General features: G+C 44.9%; 1 protein-coding gene across 3 annotated transcripts in view; it reads right to left on the bottom strand.

The window, feature by feature from the left end:
* Nucleotides 1-693: 693 nt before the first annotated feature.
* The window catches only part of PPP2R2A (protein phosphatase 2 regulatory subunit Balpha), a 46,783-nt gene continuing 32,060 nt past the window's right edge, over nucleotides 694-15,416 (bottom strand). For all 3 annotated transcript variants that reach the window (XM_018566234.1, XM_018566232.1, XM_018566233.1), the window contains exons 3-10: nucleotides 13,782-13,873; nucleotides 11,742-11,904; nucleotides 9,900-10,012; nucleotides 9,566-9,743; nucleotides 6,793-6,957; nucleotides 5,648-5,817; nucleotides 4,902-4,993; nucleotides 694-1,738 (exon numbers count right to left, since the gene is read on the bottom strand). In XM_018566234.1, coding sequence (XP_018421736.1) covers nucleotides 1,459-1,738; nucleotides 4,902-4,993; nucleotides 5,648-5,817; nucleotides 6,793-6,957; nucleotides 9,566-9,743; nucleotides 9,900-10,012; nucleotides 11,742-11,904; nucleotides 13,782-13,873 — 1,253 coding nt within the window. In that variant the 3' untranslated portion in view covers nucleotides 694-1,458. The remainder of the gene's footprint in view (nucleotides 1,739-4,901; nucleotides 4,994-5,647; nucleotides 5,818-6,792; nucleotides 6,958-9,565; nucleotides 9,744-9,899; nucleotides 10,013-11,741; nucleotides 11,905-13,781; nucleotides 13,874-15,416) is intronic.

The raw sequence follows: 15,416 nt of genomic DNA on the forward strand, positions 1-15,416 counted from the left end.
AGAACTGGAGTGGATCCTCAGCCTGGGGTCCAGTGTGGGCTGCTGTGCTGTGACGGAGCTCCATCCATATGTAGATTGCTTGTACAGCTCCCTTGCAGGCTCTGTAGAGGTGCCGGGAGCCAGAATGTGGTGTCACTCCGGTCCAGGCACCTCTACAGGACATCTGAGGGAGCTGTTCGTATGGGTGGAGCTTCCTCACGGCCATAGCCCCAGCCCATCCCACCTCAAGCTGACACTCAGCACCAGGCAACATATTTTAAATGGCTGTTTGGCGCGCAAGAACTGACAGTGCTGTGCTAGGGGGAGGCAGAGGAGCCTCGCATCTAGAAAAGGGGAAGGCATGTGGCGACCACTGAACATGGGGTTGCGACCCACTTTTGGGTCACAACCCACCAGTTGAGAACCAAGGCTCTAGACACAAACAAGCAGTTAACCCCTGCGGTGCGGGAGCAGCACCACTTCAAGGGTAGTGTTTTTTTTTTTAACTGTACATAGGCTTTAACAAACCATTAGATAGAAATATAATCATAAAGGGAAACCCTTCAAAATCAGGGATAGAAACCCAAACGATGAAACAGTCACTCAGCTGACACTTATAATATCTGTCACACACAAAACATTTTTTTTTCTCCACATGTCTTTTATTCAGTAGTTATCCTTTTTTGGCTTTTTTTATTTTTTAAGTCCTTTTCCCCCCCCTTTTCAGCGCCAGACAAGGCAAGAAGTGAATACAGTCAGGTCGTCATTAAAAATGAGAGACCAGGACACAACTCTCAGTAACAGCCTTGTTCCCCCCCATATGTCGCCAACCCTGCCGTGGTTAACCCATCTCCCGGTGTGCTTTCTAGCAGTTAGATTTGCACCAGCGCAGGGTAGGATGAGGAAGAGCAGGAAGCGGGAGAGGAAGAAGGGAAGGATGGATACAGAGGCAGAGCGCAAGGTGTAAAGAATATGAAGAGGGGGGGGGAAAAAAAAGGAAAAGCCATGAATAGGAGAAAAATAATAATAAAGTGAATACAAAAAGTAACAAAAAAAATGACTGACTTTGGAAGAGGGAAAAATGAATACACCATGAAACCCAGCCTGATCACTCTCCACCAGAAAGGACCCTATGAGGTGTAGGCTGGCAACGCCATTGACATCACAAAATAAAAAAATAGACAAAAAGTTAATCTACATATTAGGCAAGATGGTTAAAAAGAAAGACAAAAAAAAAATAAAGGTACAGTAAACCCTGTCGTTGGAGAACGTCAGGAGCAGGGCCCACCCCTGCGCAGCTATAAAAAGGACATTTGATGGCACCTTAAACACTGGAAAAGTCAGACGGGGAGGGACTGGCAAAGTTCCCGCACTGTCAGAAGTTTTGTTTTTCTTCGGTTTTTGGAACAGGGAATTTACGAATTCTAGGCTATTGGAACTAGGTGGACTAAGGACTGTCCCACTCAGAAAAGGCCAGTACTAATTGACTCGGTCCTGGAATATATACAGGTTATTGGTGGTGGCCACAGCAATGATGTTCTCCTTAGGGTGCCAGGCCGTGTGCAGGATCTTCTTGTTGAAGTCCAGACTGTCTACCGTGATCTCGTCCTTCTTTCGCTTGCCGCTGGCGCACACTTTGCGTGGCTTCAGCACCATGCGTGGCTTGCTGTTTTCCCGCGAAGCTTCCAGAGTAATGTCGCGCTTGGTATTGCGGTCAAACATTCGGAAAAAGTTGTTGTAGGACCCGGTCATGACAACGCTGGAGGTGAAAAGAAGCGCAAGTTTAAAACACTTTCTATTCCACACCAGAAAGTCAAATCTTATTGTTGGGTGTGAAATCGCTACGAGTTACACCCCCCTCTCTTATTAGAGGATTAGGATGCAATTAAAAAGGGATAAAAGATTGATTAACTACATATTCATACATTTTATTCTTGGCAGGAACCGGGCATAATAAAAAATAAATTAAAAAAATAGAGTTTGCCTAGAGCAATCAAAACTAGTGATGCACCGATATATCGGCCGCCAAAAATTTTCCTATAGCAGCGCATCCGTTCTTTCTCTCCCCCCCCCAGGGGACGCTGCTCTGTGTCCCAGCAGGGAGGAGAGAAACTGTCACAGGCAGTCGAGCGCTGTGAGCGGCCGGCGTCTCTCCTCCCCGCCCAGCCTCCTTTAACAGTTTAAAAGGAGATTGGCGGTGTGGGCGGAGACAGCAAATGCAGTCATAGGAGGCTGGCTGGCCTCCTGTGACAGGATGGAGAGCGGGCATAAGCAGGCAGTGATCAGTGATCGCTGAGTGTTTGTAGATAATTGAGGATATGGTATGGTTACTATATCCTCAATTATGAAGGAATGGGAAGTGATCTACATCCCCTCCTGTCCATTCATGATTGTGGTTATAGTAAAACACACTCTGTCCTCATTATGAATGAACAGGAACACTCAGTATAGAGGATTCATGATCATTCATAACAGGGGCTGCAGAAAAACAGATTGAGGACTTTGTGTTCTCAATCTCTTTTTCTATTTTATAAAAAGGAAATATCAGGGGTCTGTTTAGACTCCCAATATTTCCCCGTAGTATCTAAAAGTAAAAAATTAAAATATTTAACAAAAATAAAAATGTAAAAGTTTATAAAAAAATGAATAAAAAAAACAAAATATTTAAAACAATTTGGAAAAAAATTAATTTTTGGTCCGACTTTTTCATTTCGGTGCACTTCTAATAAAAACAAATTGTACAAATGTACGTTTAATATGGAAAGGCTGTGCTCATGGCAGCAGAGTAAAATACGGCTTTGCTACAGAAATAAAATGGCACCACGGCACACATGCACAGTACGGAAAGGCTGTGCAGCTCGGAGCGAGGCCGCTGTGGATCGGTGCTGTAGCCAAGTGTAAAATCTAAGGGGCAGCACCCATAAAGGCGTGAGAAACAAAAACAGAAAAAAATATTCTTAACTCCAGTTGTACTTTACAAGTCACCTTGTAATTCATTCTTACTAAACATGTAGCCATAAAGGAGGGAACCCAAGTTACCAGCTTCCACCTAACCGACCATTTCTCTGACCTGCTGCTGTTGCCCTGGAAAATCCCAAGCAAATACGGACTTTCTAACGTCAATGTTTGCAAAGGGTAGAACTTAGGCCTGGAGATTCTCTTCAGGCAGGCGCACTGACCTGGGGGCACTATGCAGTTATGCCTCATGTCTATCTATTGGTTAGACCTTCCACCTCTTTTTCCAAGTTTACTAAACAGCATACTTTCTTTTTTATTTTGGAAATACTTTTTTTGTTTTCTTTCCCTTAAAGTATTAAGGTCTGGGCGTTTTTTACTATAATGCATTCTCTGCATTAGGGTAAAAACGGCCCAGGACCTTTTTTTTTTTCCACAGTCCCCTAGACACTTACCTGTAAGCTGCGCTAATCCCTGCACCCCCCCCCCCAGCCCCCCACAGGCTCCTTTTGCAAGCAATCAAATAGGGAAGGGGCGTGGCCTGCCACAGGGCTGTGTGTGTCTATGGATGCACACAGCCACTGCGGAAACGAGCGCACACGGGTGCCTACATTAGAGCGATGGTGGCACCCGTGCAGGGGCGGGGGGAAGTGCGCTGCGGGGAGCCACTAGAAAACGGGGAATTAGGCACTTTTAAGGTATAAAAGCAACAGCCTTCAGCAAAGGATGGTCTCCTTAGAGAAATTTAAAAAAAAAAAAAAGTTAGGCTTTAATATCACTTTAATTTCCTCCCCAGGGGAAAATGACATCACGGCCCAAAGACTCCTTAGATATCAACGTCATATATCCCAGAAGTCTTCAAGCAGCCCCATTTCTGGGGACGTTGCCGACACTATGGTCACGGGTAACAAGAACTCCCTGGCTAGCATGCCACTGATCCCACGGATGCGCACCTAGCACGGGAATCATATTGTTTTCATGCTGCCATGGTGTCACAATGCATAAATATGATTCCCTGGCTAGAAAGCCGGGTGTGCATGGATTGGTGGTGTATCATCAGGCTTAGAAAACAAGGATGCAGCTGGAAACTGTTGGCGCTATATAAATTCTGTATAATAATAATCATGGCTTCCCTTCCTGAAGACAGTGGCTCTGGACAGAAGAGGCATTTGGAAAGTTTAACAGAATGCATGAGAACAGCAGCCCGCATGTAAAAGGAAAGTATTTTAGGGCTGCAACTGAAGATTATTTTCATAATTGATTAGTTGGCCGATTATTTTTTCGATTAAATTGAATTCGAATAAAATTAAATACCATCCTTTAATTTAAAATAAAAACACACACATGGAGTGTTACAAAGTTTACTTCAGAATAAAAACTGCATGCACAATTTTTTGCACTGCAACACTGTAGGTGGGAGGCGAGTTTGGCCACTGGCACTACAACGCACCTCCCAAAGCAGAATTTGTCAGGTCGAAAATTACACTTATACCCTTTTTATTTTTTTAAAGATTGTATTGTAAAGCACATGGCGCTTGAATAGCTTCAGCCCGGGAATGACAGCTACCAGTGGCAAGATTCTGCAGATGGCAGCTGAATGCAAATACAGCAGGTAATGGGCTGGTGCAAAAGCCAGCCTGCTATTGGCCATTTCAAATTGCAATTGCAATAGCAAACTAGCTATTGCACCCGCCCACTGCTTGCTGTGTCGTCCTCCCGGCGTGGAGGAGAGAGCTAGGGGATCCAACCAACTAATCGATGAGTAGTTGACAACTATTCGCATTATCAATTAATCGATTGGTTTGCAGCCCTAAAATATTCCTTTTAAAATTGCCATATTTTTAAATTTACAGGAATTAATTTGTCTCTAAAATGAAGAAAGCTTTGGTAACTCTTAGGAAGAGCCTACATCTCAGGTGAGAATGGCTAGGCCGAGCAGTTGCAAGGTTAACTATAACAAAACTTACTTGTCGGGTCCATTCCAGCAGCACTCAAACTTGTCAAAGATGCAGTCATTTTCATATAAGGAGCACAGTTTACTCCTGAGGTATTCATGTACCTGTGGAGGAGACACAGCCACATCACTGATAATGATATATACAGATTTCCTCTATATTACAGATTATTCTCAATAACAAATGTCTAAAGCAAAACTCCTATTACGATAACCTTTCTCTCATAATCTAAAACAGAGGTTTCTAAAGGTGGCCATACACTGTACAACCATCGCAAGACCTTAGTCTTGCGATGGTTGTAAAGTGATTTAAAAAAACTTACGATCTGCCCATCTTGGACAGGCAGATCGTACTCTCGATCATCGCAAGCCCCCCCGGCGGGCTTACGATGACTGTAATGAGGGGCGGGCTTACAATGACTGCAGCAGGCCACTAACTCGAAGAGAATCGTACGATTCCCGGCGGGTTTCCGTAGAAACGGTCGCACGCCTTCCATACACTGCACGATTCTGGTACGATCGCGGGATTTCCCGCAATTCTCGTACGAGAATCGTGCAGTGTATGGGCACATTTAGCCTCTCTACTTGACAGATCTTAATGACAGATCCACAAACACTGGAGGAAAGCGGTCACCTGCTTGTGATGGACACACTTTCTTTGAAATTAGGTTAATCTCAATATTGGCTTGGAAACCACTCACTGAAGTGACACATAAGAAAATGTAAGTGGCCCTCTAGCCCCGGTCACGTCCCAGTTACCTGATATGTTTCCACGGGACGGCTTTCCATGTTTAAGTCCCAGATTTTGACGGACAAGTAATCCCTGGTCATCATATATCGGCCATTGTGGCTGAACTTCACATCTGATATGGAGGAGATGATCTCTGAGAAGAATGACCTATTGCTGGGATCTTCTGGTTCTTCGAACACTAAGAGGATAAAGAAGATTTAGAAGATGGAGTTCACAGGAAAAACAAAACAAAAAAACAGCACGGCAATAAAATGATCAAGTCAAAGAAAAACAAAAAACAAAAACTAAGTGTCAGTTATAGACCATCTGTCAGGATACCCCAGTAAAATAAAAGAGGATATCAGCTGTTTAACCTCCCTGGCAGTCTGATTATGGAGGATTTTAGCATGCCAGAGGGCGGTTGCAATAGCAAGCCTATTAGCTATTGCAATATGAAATGGCCAATAGCAGGCTAGCTATTGCACCCACTGTAGTCACAGCAGAGTTGGCCGACAGCTGGTCTCTTCTCCCCACTGGCACCGGATACAGTGGTCTGTGTCCCTTCTGATCCAAGCTGCCTCTGCCAATACAGGGAAATCGGAGGGGATACAAACTGGGGAGGAGAGCTCCACAGCGATGGCAGCAGGGGAGGTTTGGTGGAGCACTCTTCCATTGCTGGGCACCAGCTGCAAGGGATCTGTGTCCCCCTTTGAGCAGCGGGCATCAGAGGGGACACAGACCCGGTGAAACACCGGCTCCCTGCATGGAAGAGAGAAGCAGGGGGATCCCCACCAACTAATCAATAATGAGAATTGCGACAATGATTTTCATTATCAATTAATCGATTCGTTGGTTGCAGCCCTACACCACTCAGTCCTGAAGAACGCACTCACACCCCAGGAGGTAAAAGTCCTGGTGCCAAAAAAACAAACTGTAGTTCCACTTTAATGATGGGTGTGCTTTAATGTGTGTTTTATCATCCATTATTGCATGTGTGCCCATCCATCATATCTAGCCTGCCTGCCAAACACACCTTGCAAACCAAACAAGGAAGCTTCAACCACATGAAGGAAGTAAAGACTTTTCCTGGTTCAGACAAATTATGAAATGTTAAACAGACAAGTGACAAGCCGTGCTCTCCGCAAAGAACACACACTAAGAATTTGTGACTTACATTTGGAGTGACGATCACACAGCGCAGATTCTCGCATGTCACATAGGCGGATGGTGCCTTTGCTGCTGCTGTATACAAAAGTATTGCAATGATGTGGGTGGAATTCCGCTGCTGTGATCACCTCTGTTAGCTCTTCCATGTTGGCAGGTTTAATATCTACGATGTCTGGAGGTGGGCAGGTGAAGGAAACTAATTGTATATCACCAGATTGGAGGAGAAAAAAAAAACATAACTGACGCCAATGACTGCACAAGTGCAGAGCAGAAATACATTTTTGACTCGGCACTGCAGACACTGTATTAAAATAGAAGGTACAGTAGATGCCTCCCTGGTTATTCTCAGTCCTGGGTACATGTCACTCTATACGCAGCACAATACAGGCAAGCTGAAAGTAAAGCAATTCTGAGGATAAAAAACACATGTACGAAAATTAACCTTGAAGCGGACCTTTACACTCAAAAATCTAATTCTACCAATGCTTCCCTCTATGTATGATGATTAATAACAACATAGACATGTCAGGTGTAAAATGCTGTGATTGTGAAATACTTACACTTGCAGAGCGTTCACTTCCTGCTTTGAAAGGGCAAAATGACTTCAATTTGCCAAAGCAATGCACACTGGGATTGCCTTGTCATCAGCAGAGCATTGCTGGGCAATCTCATCTGTAATATCATGAGATCTCAGGGAAAGGCATTTTCCTCCACTGAGATGATGTGCATGGTCACATGTCCCAGAGTTACAGGAAGTAAAGAGAGATCTACTACCCTGCCCTTAGTAAACATGGCCACTGTCAGAAGACTGGGGAAGAAGAGAGAAATAAGGAATGCAAAGAATACAAAGCCGGCAATGATCTAGAAGTGTGTGTTTGTAGATTGTCATTACTAAATGTTTCTAAAGGTGTGTGTTATTTTAAAGCTCTGGGTGAAGGTCCGCTTTAAGAGTAGAAGTGAATACCCAGGAAAACAGCATTATGATATTGGTGAATCAGTTACGGCTTAACCAACATTTCTTTTATAGTTCCATTAGCAAAAACCAAAATGTAAATAAAAATATGAGGCTGCGTCCACTGGAAACGGGTGGATTGCAGGAGAGGGTCATTCTATGTTATTAGACAGAGGGGTCTGAAGTGCAGGCCATTGGGGGAAAAAAATGGGTCAGTTTGAACACCCCATATGGTCATCTGACAGACAGTTTCTTGGTAACCAGGCAGCCCATTTAAACAATGATTCATCCCTCCCGAAAAATGAGGAAATTAAAACCAATTGTCCTATTTTCCTGCACGCCTTTGGAAAGCCAGAAAAAGTGTGAAGATGAATGATTGCTTATACGACAGATATTCTAAAATGGCCGGGAGAGATTTGACCACTAATAAGATTATAAATAATTGGATCATAGATATTATAACGGGTTTCTGTAAATCGTATCCGAAATGTTTTCACTCTTATAATCAGTCTATTCAAAGGGAGAAAAGTAGTCACTCTGCTGTCTTGTATCATTGCACCAACCTGAACATGTGCAGAGAAAGTAAAGGAGAGCATTGCTGGAGCAGAACAAAGAACATTATGGCCCAGCATGTCAACGGCTAGAAGACCATCTCCAAGCAGCTTGATGTTCCTCTGACTACAGTTGCAAATTTTATTAAGAAGTTTAAGGTCCATGGGAAGGTAGCCGACCTCCTTGGACGCAAGAGGAAAATCAACCCCTGGCTGGACAGAAGGATGTTGTGAATGATAGACAAACAACCAAGGAAAACTTCCAAAAAGTTGCTGAACTCCTAAGACCAAGGTACATCAGCGTATGATCGCACCAGCTGTCGCTTTTTGAGGAACAGTGGACTCAAAAGGGAGAAAACTCAGGAGGAGTCCACTGTTGAATGAAATACAACAAAAGCCAGACCTAAAAAGTATACCATAAGCTTTGAGCAAAAAGAACAACGTACCTAATGTGAAACATGGAAGGCTTGGTTATGTTTTTGGAATAGGTCTATCGGGGAACTCTGGAGCAAAACATACTGCCCAGTGTCAGAAAGCATGGTCCCAGTTGCAGGTTGTGGGTCCTCCAACAGGATAAGGAGTTGAAACACAAAGCTAAAAGCATCCAAGAATGACGCGGTCACAGAATTGCACACCACTGCTGATTGCGCTGCCATACTTTTCTAAAGGCACCCCAGTCACGGCAGACTGATCGCGCGGTTTCCTTCTGCGATTTCGCCTGTGCAACCGCACACGGTCAGGGCTAAAAAAAACAAAAAAATATGCGTGTACTTGTTTTCAGCAAATGCCACGCGGATATAGCACTATTGAAAAATAGGGCCGTGCGGCAACCACTGGGCACAATGACGCGGTCCCGGCACACGCATTTCGTGATCGCCCAGCTGTCATCCTGGCCTGAGACAGCTGGAGCAGTTCAGTCAAGAGGAATAGGCCAAACTACCTGTTGGCAGGTGCAGAGTTGAGAGCAACAGAAATTACTGCAGTGATCGTCTCTATAGAATGTGTAACTAAACATTAGGTTAAGGGTCCCATCATTTTTGGTCTTTGGTTTTATTTAAATTATTAAGTTAAATCAAAAGCAAAGTCTAAATATTAACTATGGAATAAACAATGATGGACGCCAATAACTTTGGTCAGTTACAGTGAAGTCCTTTCACAGGTGGGTTCTTGCTTTGTGAAAGGGTACCATCAAATGTGTCCAGGTCTGTATCTATATGGAAGGTTTCAGTTACATTGTAAACAGTGAAAAAAATTAAAAACGTTCTGACAAAGGATACTAAAGCTCCTGTCTGTGATTTCCAAGTGCCAAAGGTTGACCCGGAGGTCATCTGCCGACAAGTACGTCTCATAGTCACTGTTGACCGAGATGGAATTGATGTGATATGTGTGAGCATTGGCGAATATCCTACGAGGACTTGCTTCAACCATCAGGTCCATGGGGCGGAATACTGGCACCTGCAGTGGAAAGGAACATATGGTGAGTATTCATGATGAGCAGAGTCATCCATCTATTTGTGGAACACAGAGTCAGGCTCATCACCTCCAGGAGACACACAAATCATTCCTATCTGGTGCTAGAAACCTAGAATACTGCAATGCAGGAAGACTTACCCTGAGTGTGGTCACAGTGGTTGGATCCCTATACCTTCCATTCTCTTCCTTCAGGTTGTATCCCTCTGGTCTCTTGTCACGTTCACTGATTTTCCACAGCTTGATAGTTTTATCTGTAAAAAACACAAGGTCATATGACTGTATTAAACAAAATGATGTAAGAGACGAGCCAGAAAACAACACATTCCTGTGACAGATCTTAAAAGGATAAGTTCACTTGCTGCAAAAATCTCCTTCACATGGCGTCCAGCCGTCCTCCCTCTAGGTAGATGCGGGTATATGGTCAGCTCTACCGCATTTTACCAGAGCGAGGACGGCTGGACGCTGTACGAGGTGATTTAATGCAGTTTGAACTCCAGCCGTCCTTCCACAACCCCCCCACCCCCCAAACTGAAACTCCGTACCTCAGTATAAGCTCTGCCTGGAAGAGAATGTGCAGAAGCCTGAGCTTTGCAGCCCCGATCGAGTGATCACAATTGCAATGCTTTGCAGGCTTGAATGCAAATATTAAAAGGAATGCAGATTGTTTTATAGATCATTAGGCATTTCTTTATTTTTTGCAAAAGGTGAACTTATCCTTTAAAGCTGAACTCCAGGTAAACATATACGTCACCGCTCCCTTCATCTAATCAGCGCACGCCGGTATTCATAGCTAAAAATACTAGGAGTTTCCTGAATGGCCGCTGTGCCGAGCGAGCGACCTCCTGTATTTTCACAGCAGAAGGGAAGTTGCCCAGTACAGAGGTAGTACAGGACCCAGGAGATCGCTGTATAGCACTGTAGACGATCCGGCTTCAGCCAAATTACATTGTAAGTGACATATGAGCTGTTTTTTGATAAAAGTTGTTGCAGATTTACACTTTGTTGCTTTGCCTTTCCTCTTTACAAATGCAAACTAAATAAATGGGACCCAATCAATGTGTAAAGAATGCATGTAGCTAGTCCCTCACAGACTCCCTCTGGTATCATCTTGCAGAGTGGGTGAAGCTGGAAACTGAAGTGCAGAGATCCCTCCATCACACCAGAAGATAAGAGACTGAAGGCGATTTAAGCCAGCATCCAAAGATGAAACGTCACACTGCACAGGAAGCAAGGTTCACACTCTAGGCCCTCATTCACACTAGAAAAGGCCGGCACGTACATTTGCACGTATTGGGCAGCCCCCGGGAAGGAAGGGTGCTGCGTGAGATTAGTACGCAGCCCCCGTACTTCTCTATGGGACTACGCGGCCGTACGCCCCCTACACTCACCCCAAGTGCAAATCCGTGCGGGTGCGTGTTTCCTGGATCAGACGCAGACGGGATCCATTCTGTCAGCGTATGAGTACGGACGTGCAGGGCGGCGTAGTCCCATAGAGGACAGCGGCTGCGTACTAATCACACGCAGCACCTGTCTTCCCTGGGAGCTGCCCGTTACAGCCGTGCATGCAGCACAGAGCTGTACATGCCGGCTGATTCTAGTGTGAATGAGGGCTAATAGTCTCTATGGCAGGCGTAGGCACTCCGGCCCTAGTGGAACTACATACCCCATCATGCATGTGCCTCTGGCACTCATGCCTGTCAGGGTCTTGCAATGCCAAACAGAATTTGCAGTTGAACCACAGCCGGAGTTTGTCCCCATCAGCAAACAAGATCGTAGAGCCAGGGGTAGGCCGAGACTCAGTCTATTCCATCTGGATCTCATACAACCTGTCAGCACTCGAGTGATATCACCTAGAACCCCTTTTACACATGTAACAAATGGCCACATTTAAAGATCTTTTTCAAACCTGGTAGGAAAACATAATTTCATGCGTGATAACATGCACTGGCCCCCCCCTCGAGATATAATAACCAGGCTCACCATTTGTAGACAACAGGAACTGCGCTGCATTCTTCTGTGGTAACCATCGGATCTTATTGATTTTCTCTTCAATTTCTAAACTCTTCAAGTAGTCAAATTCAGGCTCGTGGCTCTGAAAAGTGCTATACACGCTGTACTCCCCTCTATGATACGGGCTCTTACTCTGCAAGAAAATGGGCACAGAATTTACAGGACGTTTACAGCTACATCTCCAAAGCTCAGATAAATGAAATGTGGATGTAGAACACGCGGTAACGCACTTTCACTATGTTCCCACATCAGAATCTCCAGACGCAAGACATTGTACAGCTTTGTAGGAGAAGGCGAAGACACCATTCTGGTGGAAATCTCCCCATTCAATACATAGAGAGGTGACACTGATTTGTTATTGACGTGCCTGATCGGTTCTAAAAATGCATTTACTTTCTCAAAACAAGAATCGCCACTAGATGGCGTCAGCTGAACTGTACACTTCTATACGGGCCCCATAGGAAGGAAAACTCCGGCGCAATGAGACTAGGAACCCCTCCCGACCAGGAGAAATCCCAAAGACAGGAGGGCGGCTGATCAAATAACTGCAGTGCTGGACCTTAACCAGAACTGGAGATTTATTGCAAACTCATGTCAGTTACACAATCGCTTTCAGGGCCACGCATAGTCCCTTCATCAGGCATTGCTATGTCTGATGAAGGGACCTTGTGTGGCCCCGAGTTCGGAATAAATCTACGATTTATGATCCTATAAGGATTTCGGTTTGCTGGTGACGTTTCGGCAAGTATCTATATTTGGCGGCGCCATCCGCAGTCATTCCAAGCACCCCTCCCAGACTACGGGGTTTTATCATTGAGTGCAACTAACTCTTTTTTTCTAAACAGAACCGGTCACAAATGGGCATTGTTATCTCAAAGTTTAGGGCCGATTCACAACATATGCGTTGGGGGCTGCGCTGGCCGTCGTTTCCAGCACAGACCCCCAACGCAAGACAAGGCAGTTGGGTGTATTCAACAATGCGGTAGTGTGCACTGAAAAAAACAAAAAAAGAAGTATGGCATGCTAAAAAAACAAAGTGCAATGTGCCAGGACCGGCGCATCGGCACTGTGAAGGGCAACACACACCAGTCACTGTACGCGTTGTGCAGCAGTTGGTGTAAATGGGCCCTTATTGTTGACTTGTGTGGTCCACTATGAGAGCAGAAGGGTCAGCTTAGTGCCAAGTTGTAAGGCCATCCATCTTATTCCCAGTCTAAGCTCAGGGCTGATGTCAAGACATGTTCGGATTACATGAAGAAAAAATATATAGCTTTTACTCATTGAGTTTTAACCCGAACAGCCCAAACAGTATGCGCCGCCGCACTGCAAGGGTTAACTGCTTGTTTGTGTCTAGGGAGGGAAATAAAAATGTTACTCGCCCAATCCTCGGAGCCAGCTTGCCTTTGGATTGGTCTTCCCAGCCTCTCTCCCCCTCCACTGTAGCAGTCCTCGTGCCTCACTTTCTATACACAGTGTATAGGACGTGAGGACACTGAGGGACAGAGTCGCTACAGCGGAAGAGGAGACAGGCTGGAGGGAGCCCCGTTACAGCCGGCCAACTCTGATGTTTGGATAACTAACTTTTTTTCCATTCTCCTCCCTAGAGACAAACAAGCAGTTCACCCTTCCAGTACATGGGCTAGCCCCACTGCAAGGGTTAATAAAGGTTTTACCCAGAGTTGTGCTTTAAGAAATCAGAGTACTACAAATGCCCAATCCCGACTGGGCTGCCATTGCCGACCACTTCCGTGTCACAGCCAGGCTGTTATTCTCATCTAACTGCTTCAAACATTTGAGTTCTAAACCCGGCACAAGTCTGAAGATTAGGTGGACTGACCTTGCTGCATGTTCCAGGTTAGTAACTCCAAGTACTGAAAATCAGGAATGACAGCCAGGAAACTAGCATTGTCCTACGTGATCAGCAGTAACACTTTTGTATTTCTCTCAGCAGAGGTTCCCTTTACATTCTGGATAAGAAATCTGTGCATTGCAGTAATATTGGGTACTCACCTCCTGCTGGAAAATGACCACACGTCCTCCCTTATCTCCAGTGGCCAATAGCTCTCCAGAATGATTAAATTCTACTGTAGATATGATATCCGCTGTAATGAGAAGAAAGCACAGACGTCACAATCACATGGACAGTATATACAGGAAAAGACAAATCACTTCATCAATGTACGACCAAAAATTGTCTATACGTCCCCAAAGAAAGCCGCCATATCATCACAGTGACCAGCGAAAAACTAAAACCAACAGGCTCAATGCTTGGACTGTCCGACAACCTGGACAGATCTTCTCCACATTAGTCTCTACCAAAGCTTCCAATCAATTGATAAAAGCATGGAGAGTGAAAGAAAAGCAAATCTCTGGTGCAGAATGTCCGGACTAAAAAACAGCTCAGTGTGAATGAGGACCGAACGTTCCATATTCCTCCAGAACAGCTGAAGGCAATTTTAAATAAGTGTTTAAAGAGAACCTGTGATAGCAAAAAAAAAATGGTCATTGCTTACTTGCCTTTAACCTCCCTGGGGGTATTCCCGAGTGTGGCTCGGGGTTAATGTTCAGTACCAATAGCGGTAACCCCGAGCCACACTCGGGATTGCACAAAAGTGTCACTTACCTTGTCCCTACGAGCCCACGCTGTCCTCTGCTGTGTGCGCCCGGCCGATGCCGGCATCTGACTTAGTTTCGTTTTCGGCGTCACAGCGGGGGGCGGAGCCGGTGGGCAATTCAAAAGTGAAAACATGCACTATGCACAGAATACACACAATACAATGTAATCTGCTATGATTTACATTACTTCACTTCAATTTTGTCCCTAGAGCTTTGTCCAGTGCCCTGCCTGCACTTGTACTGTTCTTTCTGCCTGGAAACTTGAGAACGTCCATGGCATCCAAAAAGCGTCCCTTTAGGTCAAAAGCGGTTTTAGACCAGGTAGAAAACAGCGATAGTGAATCAGAATCACTTGCAGAATTGAGCGATAGCGATTCGTTGAGAAATTCGTCATCAGACACTGAAAGCGACCGAGCTCAGTGATGTGAACTTGGTAGTCTATTGACTGTGGTACGGATCACTTTTTTGTGGGGACGGAGGGGGCGTAGCGGGCCATTGAAAATGAATGGCACCATAGCCACGCCCTCCGGCCGCAATGCGATCGGCCGCACATTATGCTTGCGGTGTGTGTGTGTGTGTGTGTGTGTGTGTGTGTGTGTGTATGTATGTATGTATGTATGTATGTATGTATGTATGTATGTATGTATGTATGTATGTAGGTATGTAGGTATGTATATATACACACATACTCACACACACGTATATCACTTTTGCTGAGCAAACACCAAATGATTACTATGTCCCCAGTTAGGAATGAACAGGAAGTGCTATACATCACTTTCTGTTAATTTATGGATGGGGACATAGTAAATATTATCTTTCATCTTTAAGAACAGGAAGCAGCTCAGCTTCCTGTCCATTCATGACTGGGTTGATAGTAAATATTTACTATCTCCAGATTGTGAACAGTAAGCCTCTGTAAAAATGTAATTTCAACAGCCCCAGTTTTTGGAAAATGGGGAGTTGAGAGATGGGCGGTATTGTCTGTAGTCTTCCCAAATACTGACTTACAATGCCTTGTTCTGCACT

Source organism: Nanorana parkeri, unplaced genomic scaffold (assembly GCF_000935625.1).
Source record: "Nanorana parkeri isolate BGI_ZX_2015 unplaced genomic scaffold, ASM93562v1 scaffold926, whole genome shotgun sequence".
Classification (NCBI taxonomy): Eukaryota; Metazoa; Chordata; class Amphibia; order Anura; family Dicroglossidae; genus Nanorana; species Nanorana parkeri.